Source organism: Vidua chalybeata, chromosome 2 (genome assembly GCF_026979565.1).
Source record: "Vidua chalybeata isolate OUT-0048 chromosome 2, bVidCha1 merged haplotype, whole genome shotgun sequence".
Classification (NCBI taxonomy): domain Eukaryota; kingdom Metazoa; phylum Chordata; class Aves; order Passeriformes; family Viduidae; genus Vidua; species Vidua chalybeata.
In genome coordinates, this window is record NC_071531.1 from 38684329 (window position 1) to 38698657 (window position 14329).

General features: G+C 36.5%; 1 protein-coding gene across 3 annotated transcripts in view; it reads right to left on the bottom strand.

Moving 5' to 3' along the window:
- Positions 1 to 14329, bottom strand: part of PCCA (propionyl-CoA carboxylase subunit alpha) — a 271887-nt gene that overhangs the window by 49228 nt on the left and 208330 nt on the right. For all 3 annotated transcript variants that reach the window (XR_008428960.1, XM_053933606.1, XM_053933621.1), the window contains one exon: positions 9313 to 9366. Coding sequence is in view for 2 of the 3 variants with exons in the window: in XM_053933606.1 (XP_053789581.1) it covers positions 9313 to 9366 (54 nt within the window). In the remaining variant the exon portion in view is untranslated. The remainder of the gene's footprint in view (positions 1 to 9312; positions 9367 to 14329) is intronic.

A 14329-nucleotide genomic window follows, 5' to 3' on the forward strand; every position in this document is an offset into this window, starting at 1 on the left:
TGTGGAAATTACCATGGGATCTTTAATGATAAGTGGGCTAAATCTTCACTTAAATTGTCCTAAAAAGCATGCCTTCTCTGACAGCATATTGCTACAGAGTGACAGGACCATTGTATTCCAAAATTAGATGGCATGTCCAACACTACAGCACAGAAGTGGAAAATCAAAAACAAACCAAAAAAAACCCCAAAGCACAGGCATTTAAAAAGCAAACCATGAGAAGACATCTCATGTGTTTCACGTGCACAGAATTATTTGCTTCCCCCTTTAATTTATTTCAGATTAGTACGAGATCTCTTATTTTAGGTCAGTGTTATGACAATGGAAGCATGCCAACTTAACCTTCATTTTCTTAATTAGCATTTAACAAGAAGCTTGTCCTCCTCTAGAAATATTTCCTTCCATAAGGAAGAATAACCTTGAACAGAAGACAAAGCTAAGCCAAGGAGAAGAGAAAAATGAAACTGAAGCTCCAAATATGTCTTTCTAATACATTTATTTACATACCCTTAAAATGTAAATAAAGTAGATCTCAGAAAAATTACTTCATCTCCCAGAAACAAGCAAAGCATTGTATCTGTATTCATAACTACTCTGCGGAAAACCGACCACAAAAAAACTCCCCCTTTTACACATGCTCCCTACCATGGACCATGTGCTCATATAACTGTTTATCTAGTCTGGAGACAAAAATGCCATGAAAAAGCAATCACAAGGCAGATGGCTGGTTTCACTAATCTGACCCTATTTCTTCCAAGTAAATCTAGTCTACAACAGTGATGCCCCAAATAATCCACCATTCCTATAATACTTAGATTTGCATATTTAGGTTAGAAATGCCTGGCATGGCTAGATTAAGATTTTCCCCCAGTAAAACAATGCTTTGTCATAAATTCTCCCCCAGAGACCATGCAGATTCTTAAAGCAGACATGTCCACACACTGAAAGCGCGAGTGAAAGCACACTCACAAAACATTGCCACCAAGGCTCACATCCATAGGTGCAATGCCTTTTACTCTGCTTAAATCTGACTGTATAGAGTGACAAATGCAGAGATTCTCTCTGTAGCCGCCCCCATGATAACAGATGACAAGATGCAGCACAAGCTTCATCTCTTGCTAATTAAACGAATCAATTAAGAGACTATTGTTGCAACTGTGTAACTGCTGTTCTATAGTGGCAATAACAACCCCACGGGGAGGTCTTTTACTACATTAAAATGCTGTCCTCCACAACTCCATTTGATATTATTAGAAACAGTTATTTGCGTCTTGCTGTCATATTAGTAGCAAAGGCAAATTATGGAAATATGCAGACCAGAATGGTCCCAGTATGAGATCAGGTTTGGTTTTCAACCTCCAAGGGAACAATTGCTGAAATTCCAAAGTTCCCTAAAGTTCTTTAATGGAACTGATAAATCTATCAGCACAGCATCCATTTAGATTCTAGGTAAGGGTCACATATTTGCATACTTTCCTGCTAAGCTGATACAATTCAACTAGATAAATTATCATATTAAGTTTACCCTCCTGAGTTAAACTGATGGAGTTCAAAATTGTTTTCGATGGTTGTCATTAATCGCTGTTACATCCTAAATGCTCACTTTGAAATCTAATTGTGCTGGTGTACCAAGGGTCATATTAATAGCATTTTTAATGTTAAATCTTTGTAAAACATGTTTATTTTACTGATATTACCACTGAAGCCTAGAAGACTAATGAGAAACAAAGCATATTTATTATCAATAAAAACTTCATTTAAAATTTACATTCAGAGACTTAAATTAGCTTTACTAACTTCATTATGCCTTTGTTTCATTAAGATTCCTGGTTAAGCATTGAAGTCATATAAATTAATACCTCCTAAACAGTTCTTGGGTATATGCCAAAGGTGCAGACATCAAAAGGCTGTTCAAAAACACGGGCTACATGTATGTTCAGTAAACATCTTCATAAGAAAATGTTCATCTTCACTATGAGGTAACAGTCTTGATACAGCTTTAAAAAAATCTACCAACACTTCTTTGGCCAAATTAAGCAATTAATAATTATTTCAGTGGTAAATCATAGTCTACCAAAGTAAATCACCTGAGTTACACCTTTGGGCAACCTGTCCACTTCTCTTCCAAGAAGTAACAGGCTAACCAACCAAGTTCAGTCCTTGTCCTTAAAATGTTACTGAGCTCAGTAAGAAAGAAACTTGCCAAAAGAAGTATGGAAAATCAAAAATCCTAACTTTTCCATTGCTTATTTCTGAGGGATGAAGGGCCTCATTTATTATAAACAAAGACCACTATACTATAGATAGCACACACACTGTAGAATCCACCAACATTAAGGACGTTCATGGAAATCCTTATGACATCTTTTTTTCCCTGCAAATTAAAAATCCAATTAACAACAGATAAAATACCAAGATAAAAAATGAATAAGCAAAAAGCAAAACACCAGAATCTAAATGCAATAGCCTATTTTCATCCTGGTTTTGTAAGAACACAATGCTTGCAATGCAGATTTCTGCCTCTCAATCCCCATTCCCAGCTCCTTATCCAATTTGCACTATTTAAACTGCTGATCAGTTTCAGCCAAATTAATTCAAAGGAAAGCTAAGTTCATCTACCCACATGTACCATAGCTATGTTTTCACAAGTCTTCTGAAGACCACTGGCTCTGTTACAGAAAAAAAATCCAAAATCCATAGTCCAGTTGAGGGAGATTTGGCAGCAGCCAATTAGGTCTCCAACAAGCACCTATGCATCTTCAGCTTCACCTTAGCACCACCGCCTCTTGTTCACAGAGATGTCAGGCAAAGACTACAAGCTGTTCTGTTGGAACTTGTGTCACTTCTGGTTTCTTTTAAGTCACAGGAGCAAAATTCAGAAAGAACTCCAAGTACCTTCTTATTTCTCTTTCCAAAGGAATCCAGCGCAAGATTTCCAAAATAGTCTGATTATTCTGATTTTAGGAACATGGCTTTTGGTAACACTGCTGTTTCTAGATCGCTCAGGTGTTTTTGAGTTTGCTCAAAAACACAGCGGACAGTTTTAATATATTCACTATACCTTCTGCTTTAAAACATGCAAATAATATATAAGAGAATCAAAATGTGAACAGCATATGCAGCTGTGTGACTGCACCTGATCACTCACACCTCATGAACTGGAACAATTCTCACTACTAAGTCCTAATGATGGTTGCTACTTTCCCAAGTGAAATCCTTGTTGTGTGAGTTACGCACTTTCCACAGAATACTCTGCTGCCAGTCTTAGGATTCTCATCATCCACATTCAAAAGGAAGTTATTGTTTTCAGGAAAACTGCATGCTTTTTCTGTTGACACCTTTTGCACTACTGAAATGCCACTGATGATAGTTCTACTACTAGAAGCACTGTGGTTCACAGTGCCTCGGAAAATGGATGAAAAGAAAATAAAACCTATACAACAGTACGATTCCCTTTAGATCAGCAGGGACCCTAATTTTAAGGCTTGTGAATAGGAAGAGTAAAAAAATATTTAAAAAAAGACATTAGCTTGCAAAATAAACACCTACTGGCCTATATTTATTTTCTTGTGGTTAGTACTCTATATATTCCAATAAATACCACCTTTGTAACCTCTGCAGGTCTTCAACCAGTGTTTGAAAGGCTGCATAAATCTTCAGTATCTAATTTCAGAAGTGTCGCATATAGAAAGAAAAGCATAAAGAAAGAAAAGAACTTGTTAAGAACTGCAGTGATTTCTAAGGGTGAAAGAAGCAGGTTGTTAAACATTTCCTATTGTGAGCTGAATCAGACTCATACAGCCAAAGCTTTATAAGAACACAGGGAGAAGGAGAAAAGAAGGAGGAAGCTGTCTGCTGATGAGATTATACAGAGACTGCAGGGTTTCGGGACAATTTGTAAGCCTCAGTAATGGGACAAAAAGTTGGAAGTTTGCTGTTGAAGCAAAAGCAGGTAAGACATGGCAATAGGGAGCAAAAGGTGGGATCAGCAGCAAGTTAGTATATGGGCCTGTAGCTCCTAAGATTACTTTAGATACATAATTTAAATAAGAAAATAGAGTAAGACAGGAGCAAGGGCAAAGATTTTGAGGATTGCCTTTACATAAAGCTCTCCATTTCTGACTGCCATTAACAGAACTAATAACCCTGATTGCATATGGAATTTCCCTTTGTCAATCTATCTGGAAGTAGTTAAAACCCAAAACTCATTAATACTGACTGTGATTACTACTGCACTAGAATATATGCCAGCTATGCTAAAATGTATGGCAAGGGCTTGACAGAGACTACTTTTCCTAAATACAGTATTCTCAACCTGGAATTTGTAGATCTGGCTGCAGTGGTGGATCTCAGGATTATTTTTAATTGGTCTGCAAAAAGGCTGAAGAAAAGGATTGTAGTATCAACAGGCTAATAGTAATCATAAGTGAGCATAAGCTACCACAGCAAAACTTCAAATATGTTGTAAATCAAAGGTGGCAAAAAGCACTCCATTGGCGATCAGCAATGGAGAAACCTCCAGTGAGATGCATGAATCAAGAAAACAGTGCTAGGAAACTCAGAAAGCACCTAAAGATGGCTTGACTCTTAAGCCTGAGTAATTCCAACTCATTCCATGTGGGTTCCTATATTGTGTTCCCCTATTACTGAGCAGTATGTCATGTATATGTTCTTCCATTGCTCCTCAGAGGAAAAAGAATAACTGCTTATATTTCTGTCGTGATATTAGAGAAGATCAAAGAAACAGCACGAACGATGAGAAGAGGATAGGACCATCTCTTTTGAGGAAAGTGATCCATTGGGTCAGCAGAGCATGACTGTCAAGCATGGCCTGCAGCCCAAAGCTGACAGTGGCATTAGGGACGTGATGGAGCCAGGCTGCTCATTATCTGAACATACACAACTTCTTTATTTCAAATTCTACACACAGTCTAGAATACATTTAACACTTGCACAATAATCTGCAGTTCTCTATATATTCGCAGCTTTCTTAGTGTTAAAGGCTGCCTGCCCAGACGTATTTCATTGCTGAAGTCCCGCTGAGAGGCCTGAATAACCAACAAATGACGGGGGCCAGCAGTGGGCCAGCCAAAAACATTCCTCTCACGTAAGAGAACAGAAGGTGGAACGAAAAGACAAAAGACGCAACAGAAAATGGAGGGTAATTAGAAAGACAGGAATGAAGGGTGGACTTTGGTCTTCTGAGTACTCAAACATCCAGTTTTTTTGAATTGCAAGAGGCTGAAGCAGAAGCTCTGTGTATACATCTTAGTGATTTTCTATAGATTTTATGTATCTATTTTAGATGATCTTTACATCTAGAGAACAAGACCTGTGAGGAGCAGCTGAAGGAGCTGGGGTTGTTTAGCCTGGATAAAAGGAGGCTCAGGGGGACTTTCACACTCCCTACAAATGCCTGAAAGGAGGTTGTAGCCAAGTGGGGATTGGTCTCTTCTCTCAGGTAACAAGTGATGACAGAAAACTGCCTCACGCTGCACCAGGGGATGTTTAGATCAGATATTTGAGAAAACTTCTTCATGGAAAAAGGAGTCAAACATTGAACAGGCTGCCCAGGAAAGGGGTGCATTCACTGTCTCTGAAGGTATTTAAAAGATGTGTAGACGTAGCACTTGGTGACAACACTTCTTAGTGGTGGATTTGACAATGCTGGGTTAATGGTTGGAACTGATCATCCTGGAGGATCTTTTTAAAATCTAAACAATTCTATGTTTATGTGATTCTACGTGTTTGACAAACCTACTTCTGTGAGCTGCATAAACACAGGAGACCCCCCATAAAGGATTGCTTCCTTATTTCCTGCACTCTTGCTTTTGGGCACAGTTTTGGACATTAATCTGAATCATGTACAATCTTGCTTCCTTTTTCATTGTACAATATATAGCATAACCAGATTACTTGTTGTTATGGCAATGCTATAAATAAATACACTATCCAAATAAATCTAGTATGAAGTGGCAAAATAGCAGGACTCCATCAGCACACCACATCTAGTGACATTCATCAGAGGGGACAAATGAGCAAAAACTCGTGTAAAATCTCAATTACAGCAATAACCCAGGATCTCCTCTGCATTAATTTAGTGAGGACTCAAAATGCTATCCTCACAAGAAAATTAAACCAAACCAGTGCAATTTCCCATTCAACCACTATTTCTTACAGTTACAACTTGCTTGCTCCTCAGGCAGAAACATCCTCGTACATCTTCCAAAAGCATGAGTCCCTATCATATCTGAGATTCACAACCCTCTATCAAAAAACAATTTGGAGAAAATAAGCTATCTAATGGCACTACAATTTGGAGAGAAGAGAAATGCTCAAGTAGCAATGAATTTCTACACATGGTCAGAAACAAACAAAAGCATTATTACAAATCCATGTAGACCCCCAAGTGATGCTAACAATATGCACTCAAAGCTATGATATCACTGGAGAAAGCAACATGATTTTTCCTGTTCTCCTCTAAAATAACAGAAATATGCTGCTACACTAACAGAAACATTCATCTTACTGTCCAGATGTTTGCCATATGTTATGCAGCAAAATTCATATTATACTGTTGTCTTTCATCTGCAATGCAGTCTTCTCTGTCCTCCACCTAACTAACTGGAACAGCCAGGATATTTCTACTAGAGAAGCACAGCTTTCACTTCCCCTCAGAGTGTCAGTTGCCTTCCTGAAGCAGGGGCTTGTGTTTTGTCAAAATCCAGCAGCAGAGCTGTTTCTACAGCCCAATGTCAAAAAATCAAGTGAAGCCATTTATTGAAGCTGATGCCTTCCTGACAAGCCAAGCAAGCTGTGCTCCTTACAAGCTGGTGCTAAAAATATATTCTGCTGGACAGGTCAGTGGTCTGTACACTCCATAGCACAGTGCTGCCTGGTACCACTGGAGTGCCATCAACATTTGCCCTGATCAAAAGGAACACAGAATGCTCAGAGTTGTCCTTTATGTTTGCTACTAAAAAAAAAATTAAAAAAACAAATAGAGTAGAGAAGTAACTTTGCAAGCTGTTTATTATGTTGATAACAATGCATTATAATAAAAATAATAATGAGCAATCAAGAGTCTTTTTCTGCTAAATTTTCCTTTCAAACCCTTCCTAAGTCAACTGCACTTAGCAAGGGCTTAATAAGAGATAAGTAATGGTGAACTCAAAATGTATTTCTAGGGCCTTCATTAAAACAACATTTTCTTTGTTTGAACATTTACATTTTGTGTGTGCTCATGTACATGCATACAGACTGTGTATCTATATGTGCAGCAATTTGTAGTGGATATTATTGTATCTTTCCTATCATTACCTAAACTGAGCATATTAAGTTTAAATCAGAACAGTACAAGGATGTTGAATGAGCAAAAGACAAATGAAAAAGCACGACTTAGAGGAAAAGGAGGACAGCGGGCTAGAAGAACTGAGAGAAGCACAGGCACAGATTGGATTCTATGGGAAAACTGGTATTGGAACAAACCCTGGGAAGCAGACTTCATTACTGTTTCTCTACCCTGATTGCTGAAGTTCTCTCTCTGGATTTGATCAGCAAGACATGCATAATTTATATTAAATAAAAAAATCTCAGAGCACTCAAGGCTTTTCTGTTTAGTCCTCCTGAGAATTTTAGTTGTAATCACAAACTTGATTTCCCCAAATAACTATGATTCAATAAACACATATGAGCTAGTCAGTAAGATCCAACATATATTACAATCCATTAGCTGTTTCATCATCATTTTTCTTAATGCTAAAAGCACATCAATTCTATTCCCTCTTTTATAATCTTTTCCTGTTGCACAAGGCCCAGAACATGAGTTCTGGTCTGTAAGTGAGACTGCTGGGCACTTCATACAAAAGAATACAAAATATTTTCATATCTAATTTGAACAACAATTTTAATATTTAATGTCACTAAATACACAGTCAGCATTTTCCCTACTACAGCACCCACTTAGAGAGAAATTAACTATAATCTAGCCAGTGTAATTAAGTTGCATTTGTGTTTATATCTTATCTACCTGGAGTAACTATTTTCTTCTCACACAAAGACTATCTGATCAGCCTCCTAGCAGCAATCTCACATACACAGGTTGCAACTCCAGAGCTGAAGCATCATCATAAATACAATAATGCAGAACAAAACTTCATTTTTATGTCTTTATGCTACTGCTATTCTGCTTGTGATTAAGACAAATAAATAAATATGCATAGACATAGATGTATTTATAAACGTAAAAATTATTAGGGGCATTTTTCATTTCTAGAAATAAACATGTAAGGTAAAAACATAAATGCAAGGTATTCTTGTTAAGTTTACCCTTACCATGTTACACCTTACCAACAGTGGCTTCATAGGATTTGCAGAAGAACTAATCACAAGTAGAATGAAAGCATGATCATATGCAATCCTAATCCACTTGTGTCCAAAACAAATAGTGCACAAAGATGTTAGGACTAAATTCTAAATTGAATGTTTCATTCCTAGGCTTTTCACTGTTAATATCACTACAGTGAAATATACTGGCAGCAAGCAGGACAACTTACTTTAGAGGATACTTCAATTTTATTTCATTTTCAGAACTATTTTCAGATGCATATAGAACTTGGTAAAATTCAATGGCTGCATTTTAACCATGCACATCACAAAACTGGAAGTTGCTTCAATCACATGTAAGTATATAAACATCCATGACCTAACACAAAACTTGTAATTATACAAGACTGTTCCACAGAACAATTTTATAGAGTAAATTCTGTCTAATGATATAAAATCTGATTAGGATTTTATGCATACTTCTATCCAGCAAGCAACATCTGAGAGAATTACAGCGCTATGAAATCTGGTTAGAGTCAGAAAAGAACAGAGTACTTTGCATTACTGAACAGTTTTCCTAATACAGTTACTGGGATATCCACTCTGAGATATAGGGGTATGTGATATGGTGAAGCAATAGAGATCAGAAAGTTGATGTGGTGAGGAAGAGTGAGACTTGTCTTGATGTGCACCTAACCTCATTATATTACAATAAGCTTACAAATCTACAAGCAGTTACTTTTGGATCCCTTCTAAGTGAAATAGATGCAGTCTTGCATCAACAGAAAGGTAGAACACAGATATTGTGCCTTGGTAGTTAGCTTCAGCTGGCCTATATTCACCTGCTAAACTCAGAATATTTACACATAATACTGACCCCCAGAACTACAAGCAAATGTACTAGAAGTGTAATTTAGCTACTTTCTGTTTACATTATACTCTTCTACCAATTAAACTCTTTTCAATACACAGTTATTACATGCTTACCACTGTGCCTAGAAACTGAATGCTTGTCTCTCCAGAGGCATTCCGAAAAATCCGCTGAAAAACACAAATGTAAGAATTGATTAAAGCAACTCAAGATTTGTAACCATTCCATTTTCTTTGTCACATCACTATAAAGTAACCAAAAATAATTTAATACATAAATCTATATATTAAGCAGATAAAATAATTTCCTTCAACAGAAGTACTGGAAGTCTAAATCAAACTTCATCTCAGATTTTGGTTTTAGTTCAGTCAACTCAATAAAAATTATTTTTGAAGGACAATGAAGGCAAATATGGCCAAGTACAACACAGAGCAACCTTGTGCTCGAATGTCATGAATAATGAGGCTTCTGCCATCTCTGTGATTCTGTATTCCTGTTACTCACATTTTGTATAATCTTCATTCTCTCCTAATGAGAGACATTTTAATCTCTTTTTAAAATGCAAACCTCCAATGATGCTACTTTGAAAACAGAAAAAAAAATGACCTTATGAAATGTCTGGTCACCTACTGTGGTTCAGGAGTTGATTGAAGTTATTAAAGAGTCTTCAAATATTACATTGTCAGTAAGCCGCAAGACAATGCAAGAGAAAATATATTATTGGTTTCACACAGTATTAAACATAATTTAAATATGCAAGATGTATCAAGAATTCTTTCTTCCTGTGAATCATTTTCTCCTTCAGTGTCAAAAGGTTTTTCCTCACATTTTGTTCCTTCTGTCTAAGCTTTGGCCCACATAGGTCCCAACTGAAGGAACACAGCCCTCATTTTGCACAATGCCAAGTGTACATAAAAGTACTGAAGCACTGATCTGAGAAGATGAGTATTACTGCAAAGAACTACACAGAAGCCTTCGGCATTTTAAAGACAAAAAATCATAAGAACAGGGCTGCAAATAATCTTGAGAGATCTAGCCTAAGACTCCCAGCAGAATCAAAACACACCAGTGTCACTCCCAAATGATGCGTTTCTAACTCATTCTCAAAATCTTTCAATTGCAAAAATATCACAGTCTCCATAAGCAATTTATCCCAGTGCTCTGCATCTTTACTGGGAAGTTTTTTCCTAATATTTGATTAAAATAACCCTTACTTCAAACTGTATTACTCATATTAAATCTCTCATATTAAGTCTTTTTCATTACACACAGGAAACACAGATCATTCCCCTCCTTTCTACAGCTACCTGCAGGGATATGACGAGCCCTAATCACAGTTCCCCTAAGTCTTGTCTTGACCAAATGAGAAGGCACTGCACAACAATAACTAGATATTCCCCCAAAACAATTTTAATAGCAATAAATTAAATCCTGGTCCCTTTTCACTAATGGAGCATGTTCCTCAGCCACACTTTGTGAAGTAATAATTACTATAGTCCAAACATGCTTATTTTTTGACTTAACAGGTCACACACTGACATTGCAATCTGTACAATCATATGAAAACAAAGGGTGATGTGCCAGAGCCTGAAATATTTCAACAATAATGATTAATGGAATGGAAAATATGGGAAATAAAATTTCATACAAAACCTGACGTTTACTTTTATAAAGGAAACAGGAATATACACTTTTCCCACAGTCGAGGATAAACACAATCAGGTTTTGGAAACCACAAAGAAGAACAAAGTACCGGCTGCCTACAATGAATGAACCACATGCCAAAACAAACAAGTCCCAACCATTTGATAAGCTGTCAGAAAATGGCAAGCCGAAAAAAATTAAAGGATTTAATTTCTTTTTTTCCTGGAATGCCCTCCACCCTCGTTAGAGTTCTGTCACTTATTGTGCTACCCTTTTGTCCGCTTTCAAGGGTCATTAGAGACCTTTTCATGTCCTAATAAAAATTCCATTTTTTTGGCTAATCTCCCTGTCACACAGAAAAACACAACTTAAAAAACAAAACAAAACAGAAAGAAAAGTAGAGGCCCTTTTGTCATTTTCTTTAAAGGCTTTCAGAGTAAAGACAGGTATCTTGACAACTTGACTTACTTTTCACAACTGAAAAGCAAATCATTAAAGTATTTCCTCACACAGATATTCTTTACTTGCTGCCAAATAAGCTACCATAGCAAAAACCAAGCCCTTGCAAAAATAATTTAATAACTACTTTAATAAAGCCAAATAAATATGTATATAAAGAAGGCACCTTCTAAAGCCTCTGCCTCAAGACAAGACAAATATATCAGCAGCATTTTTACTGCCCTGACACTGTTGGAGCATACTGGTATCCCTCTACAGCAGTTTCCCACTGCAACTGTTTGCTGTGTCCAAAAAAGCATTACATTCAGTGTCAATTGCATTTACAGTCAGTATAAGCACTAAAATCCATCTCTTAAATCAACATCTGAGGGGACAAGGGTGGGGGGAAAATAATGGGGAAGGTGAAGAAAATAGTTAAGAAACAGAGGGGAAGAAGAAATTTCCCTCAGAGGTTTATGTAAAAAAAAACAAAAAGAAGAAAGAGAAATTCTCCAAGCCACAAAACATGTGTTACAGCAAAAAGAGAACTACCAGGCTTTGAGAACTGTGTTACAAAAGAAGTCAGAACATTATCATAATTAATGTTTCAAATTACAGTAAATAAATTTCAGCTATTAGATGTGATTAGATTTTTCTGAAAAGAGTTATTTCTGTTCCACTGGCAGGCTTGTGTTTCTGGGCTTTGTAAGTGTAATTGATGTTTTCAAGAAAATGAAAGGACATGGTTAACAATTATTCTTTTATTTCCCACCTCTTTAGAAAAAGGACCAATCTCCAGTTTCTCTTGTAAAGTTAGTTATTTACATATTCTATACCTCATAATAGATGGTTTCATATTGCATGTGATAGCAGGAAAGTAATCAAATAGAGGTAACAATAGAGAATAGCTAATTATATGCATTGTCATTGCTCTCCTAATAAATTGCAAATTATTTGCTAGGAGGTTTACAGCAAAAAGGCAAAGGAAATTTATCATTTGTTCAAAGACAAAACACCCCCATGTGTTTACCTGCCAATACAGTAAAATTACATTGTTGACATAAATTGTGCAATCTTAGATATAACCAATTTCTTTTCTGGTTGATTCAGTGCACAGAGCTTCAGAGTAACCTAATTAGTATCATGTGAGTTAAAAGTGTATTTTTCTCCTTATGAAAAAGTAACAAGCTAACTCAAATCTGAAAAAAAAAATCACAACTTAAAAAAATCCATCTGCAGTCTCAAAGCTGTCAAATGGGTGTGAGTGTTACATAAATATTATATGTATTTTTACATACATAAGTTACAGTATGTTATACTGCATATGCTCTGTATATACAAACAAAATGCTTATGCACACATGTAAAAATAGAAAAGTGTATACAATCATACAAAATATGTTTGATTCTCCTCCTCTATCTCGTGTATGCTATACCACAGTTATTTCATAAATAATCATTTTAATCTGTAAATCCCAGTAAGTGACAAGAGGGTAGTGAGTTATGACTTCAAATTCTTCTGCTTTGCCATAGAAAATTATTTCCATTTAGTTGGGTATCAATGATGTATTCATTGTAAGATGCAGTAGGGTTACAATCAGCTTTGCATTAAACCTGCATAGGATGAGTACTAGCAGATAAAAATGATAACCACCTTTACATGAAGAAGAATAAAGCAGCTCAAGAAGACATAAAATATATATTACTGAAAGATATTCTTAACTGACATTATTAGACAACAATAAGATCTTAGAATATTTTCCACAAATCTTATGGTCTTTAAGACTCTCCAATCTACTGGAAGGCAGCAGCTGCAGAGAAGGAATGATACAAAAACAAAGAAACTCCAACAGACCAAAAGCATTTTTTTTCCTTTGCTTACAAGTGAAAAAATAATGATATCCCCCAAAGTCAGAATTAATTTTAACTGGCAAAGGCAATAAGATAAATAGATACACAACCTTCTCAAACACAATTATCCTGAACTACTATATACTGCTTTATTTGCTGAAAGTAAATGGAGACCATTTCTTTTTTTTTCTAGAGACAGATTGTCACTCAGCCAACATTTTTTGCAGTTTTTTCAAGTTATGGCATGACTACATTCCCAGTTGAACAACATGTAACAAACTACCAAACCAAAACCAAAATTATAAACCCAGAAAATGTATGGATAGGCTACAGATTAAATTTTGAGCAAAATACTGGTAGTTTCTCAGCATTGTGCTGTTTTTCAGAATGCAGAATTTCTTGCAGCCCAGCCCCTATTGCTTCATTTCAGCTGCTCACTAACAAAAATTCTGAACATCTTATGCCAGGAATTTCAAATGGAGGATGCTATCTTTTGGTCAATACTTATAAATTCTTGAAAATTCCACCTAACAAAATACAGGCCAGAATCATCCCCAGAGAGGTTTAATTAAAAAACAAATTACTCCCACCACAGGGAAGTCAGGAAAAAACCCACACTATTTTACCTTGTAAAGTTCTAACAGATTCATTTGCTAGTACTTAATCTATGAGATTTTGTACACATGAGGGTGCTTGGACATCTGCAAAGTTCCATCTTCCACACCCATGTCACTCCTATCTTTGGAGTCCCATGGTTGGGTGAGAAAGGAGGAAAAAGCTGCAGAAATAGCTGTGAAACCTTTAAGTCATCCTCTCAGCAAAAAAGGGGTGATTGATTTGACCTTACCAGTCTCATTTTCCCTCTCATTCTAGCAAGCAGAACTTCATTTCAGCATTGCCTTTGCACTGTGCAAAATCCCAGTGGAAGGATGTAATCCCAGCCTAGCAATGTGACCAAGATTTGTAGTATGCTGGAGTCTGTCTATATTGCACTGCACATTCAGACTTGTTCACCCTCACAAGCCTTTCCACTTTGGGAATCACCCCACTTTTTCACAATTTAACATTCTGCACTGGTGGTGCCATCATTGTCTCCCCTTAGAACATTAAACTACAGATGGGAAGTTAGCCTGATTTTGTGCACTGCTCTACCCTTAGCCATTACCAGTTTCAGTTCACACTTTATAGTAAAAGAAGCCTC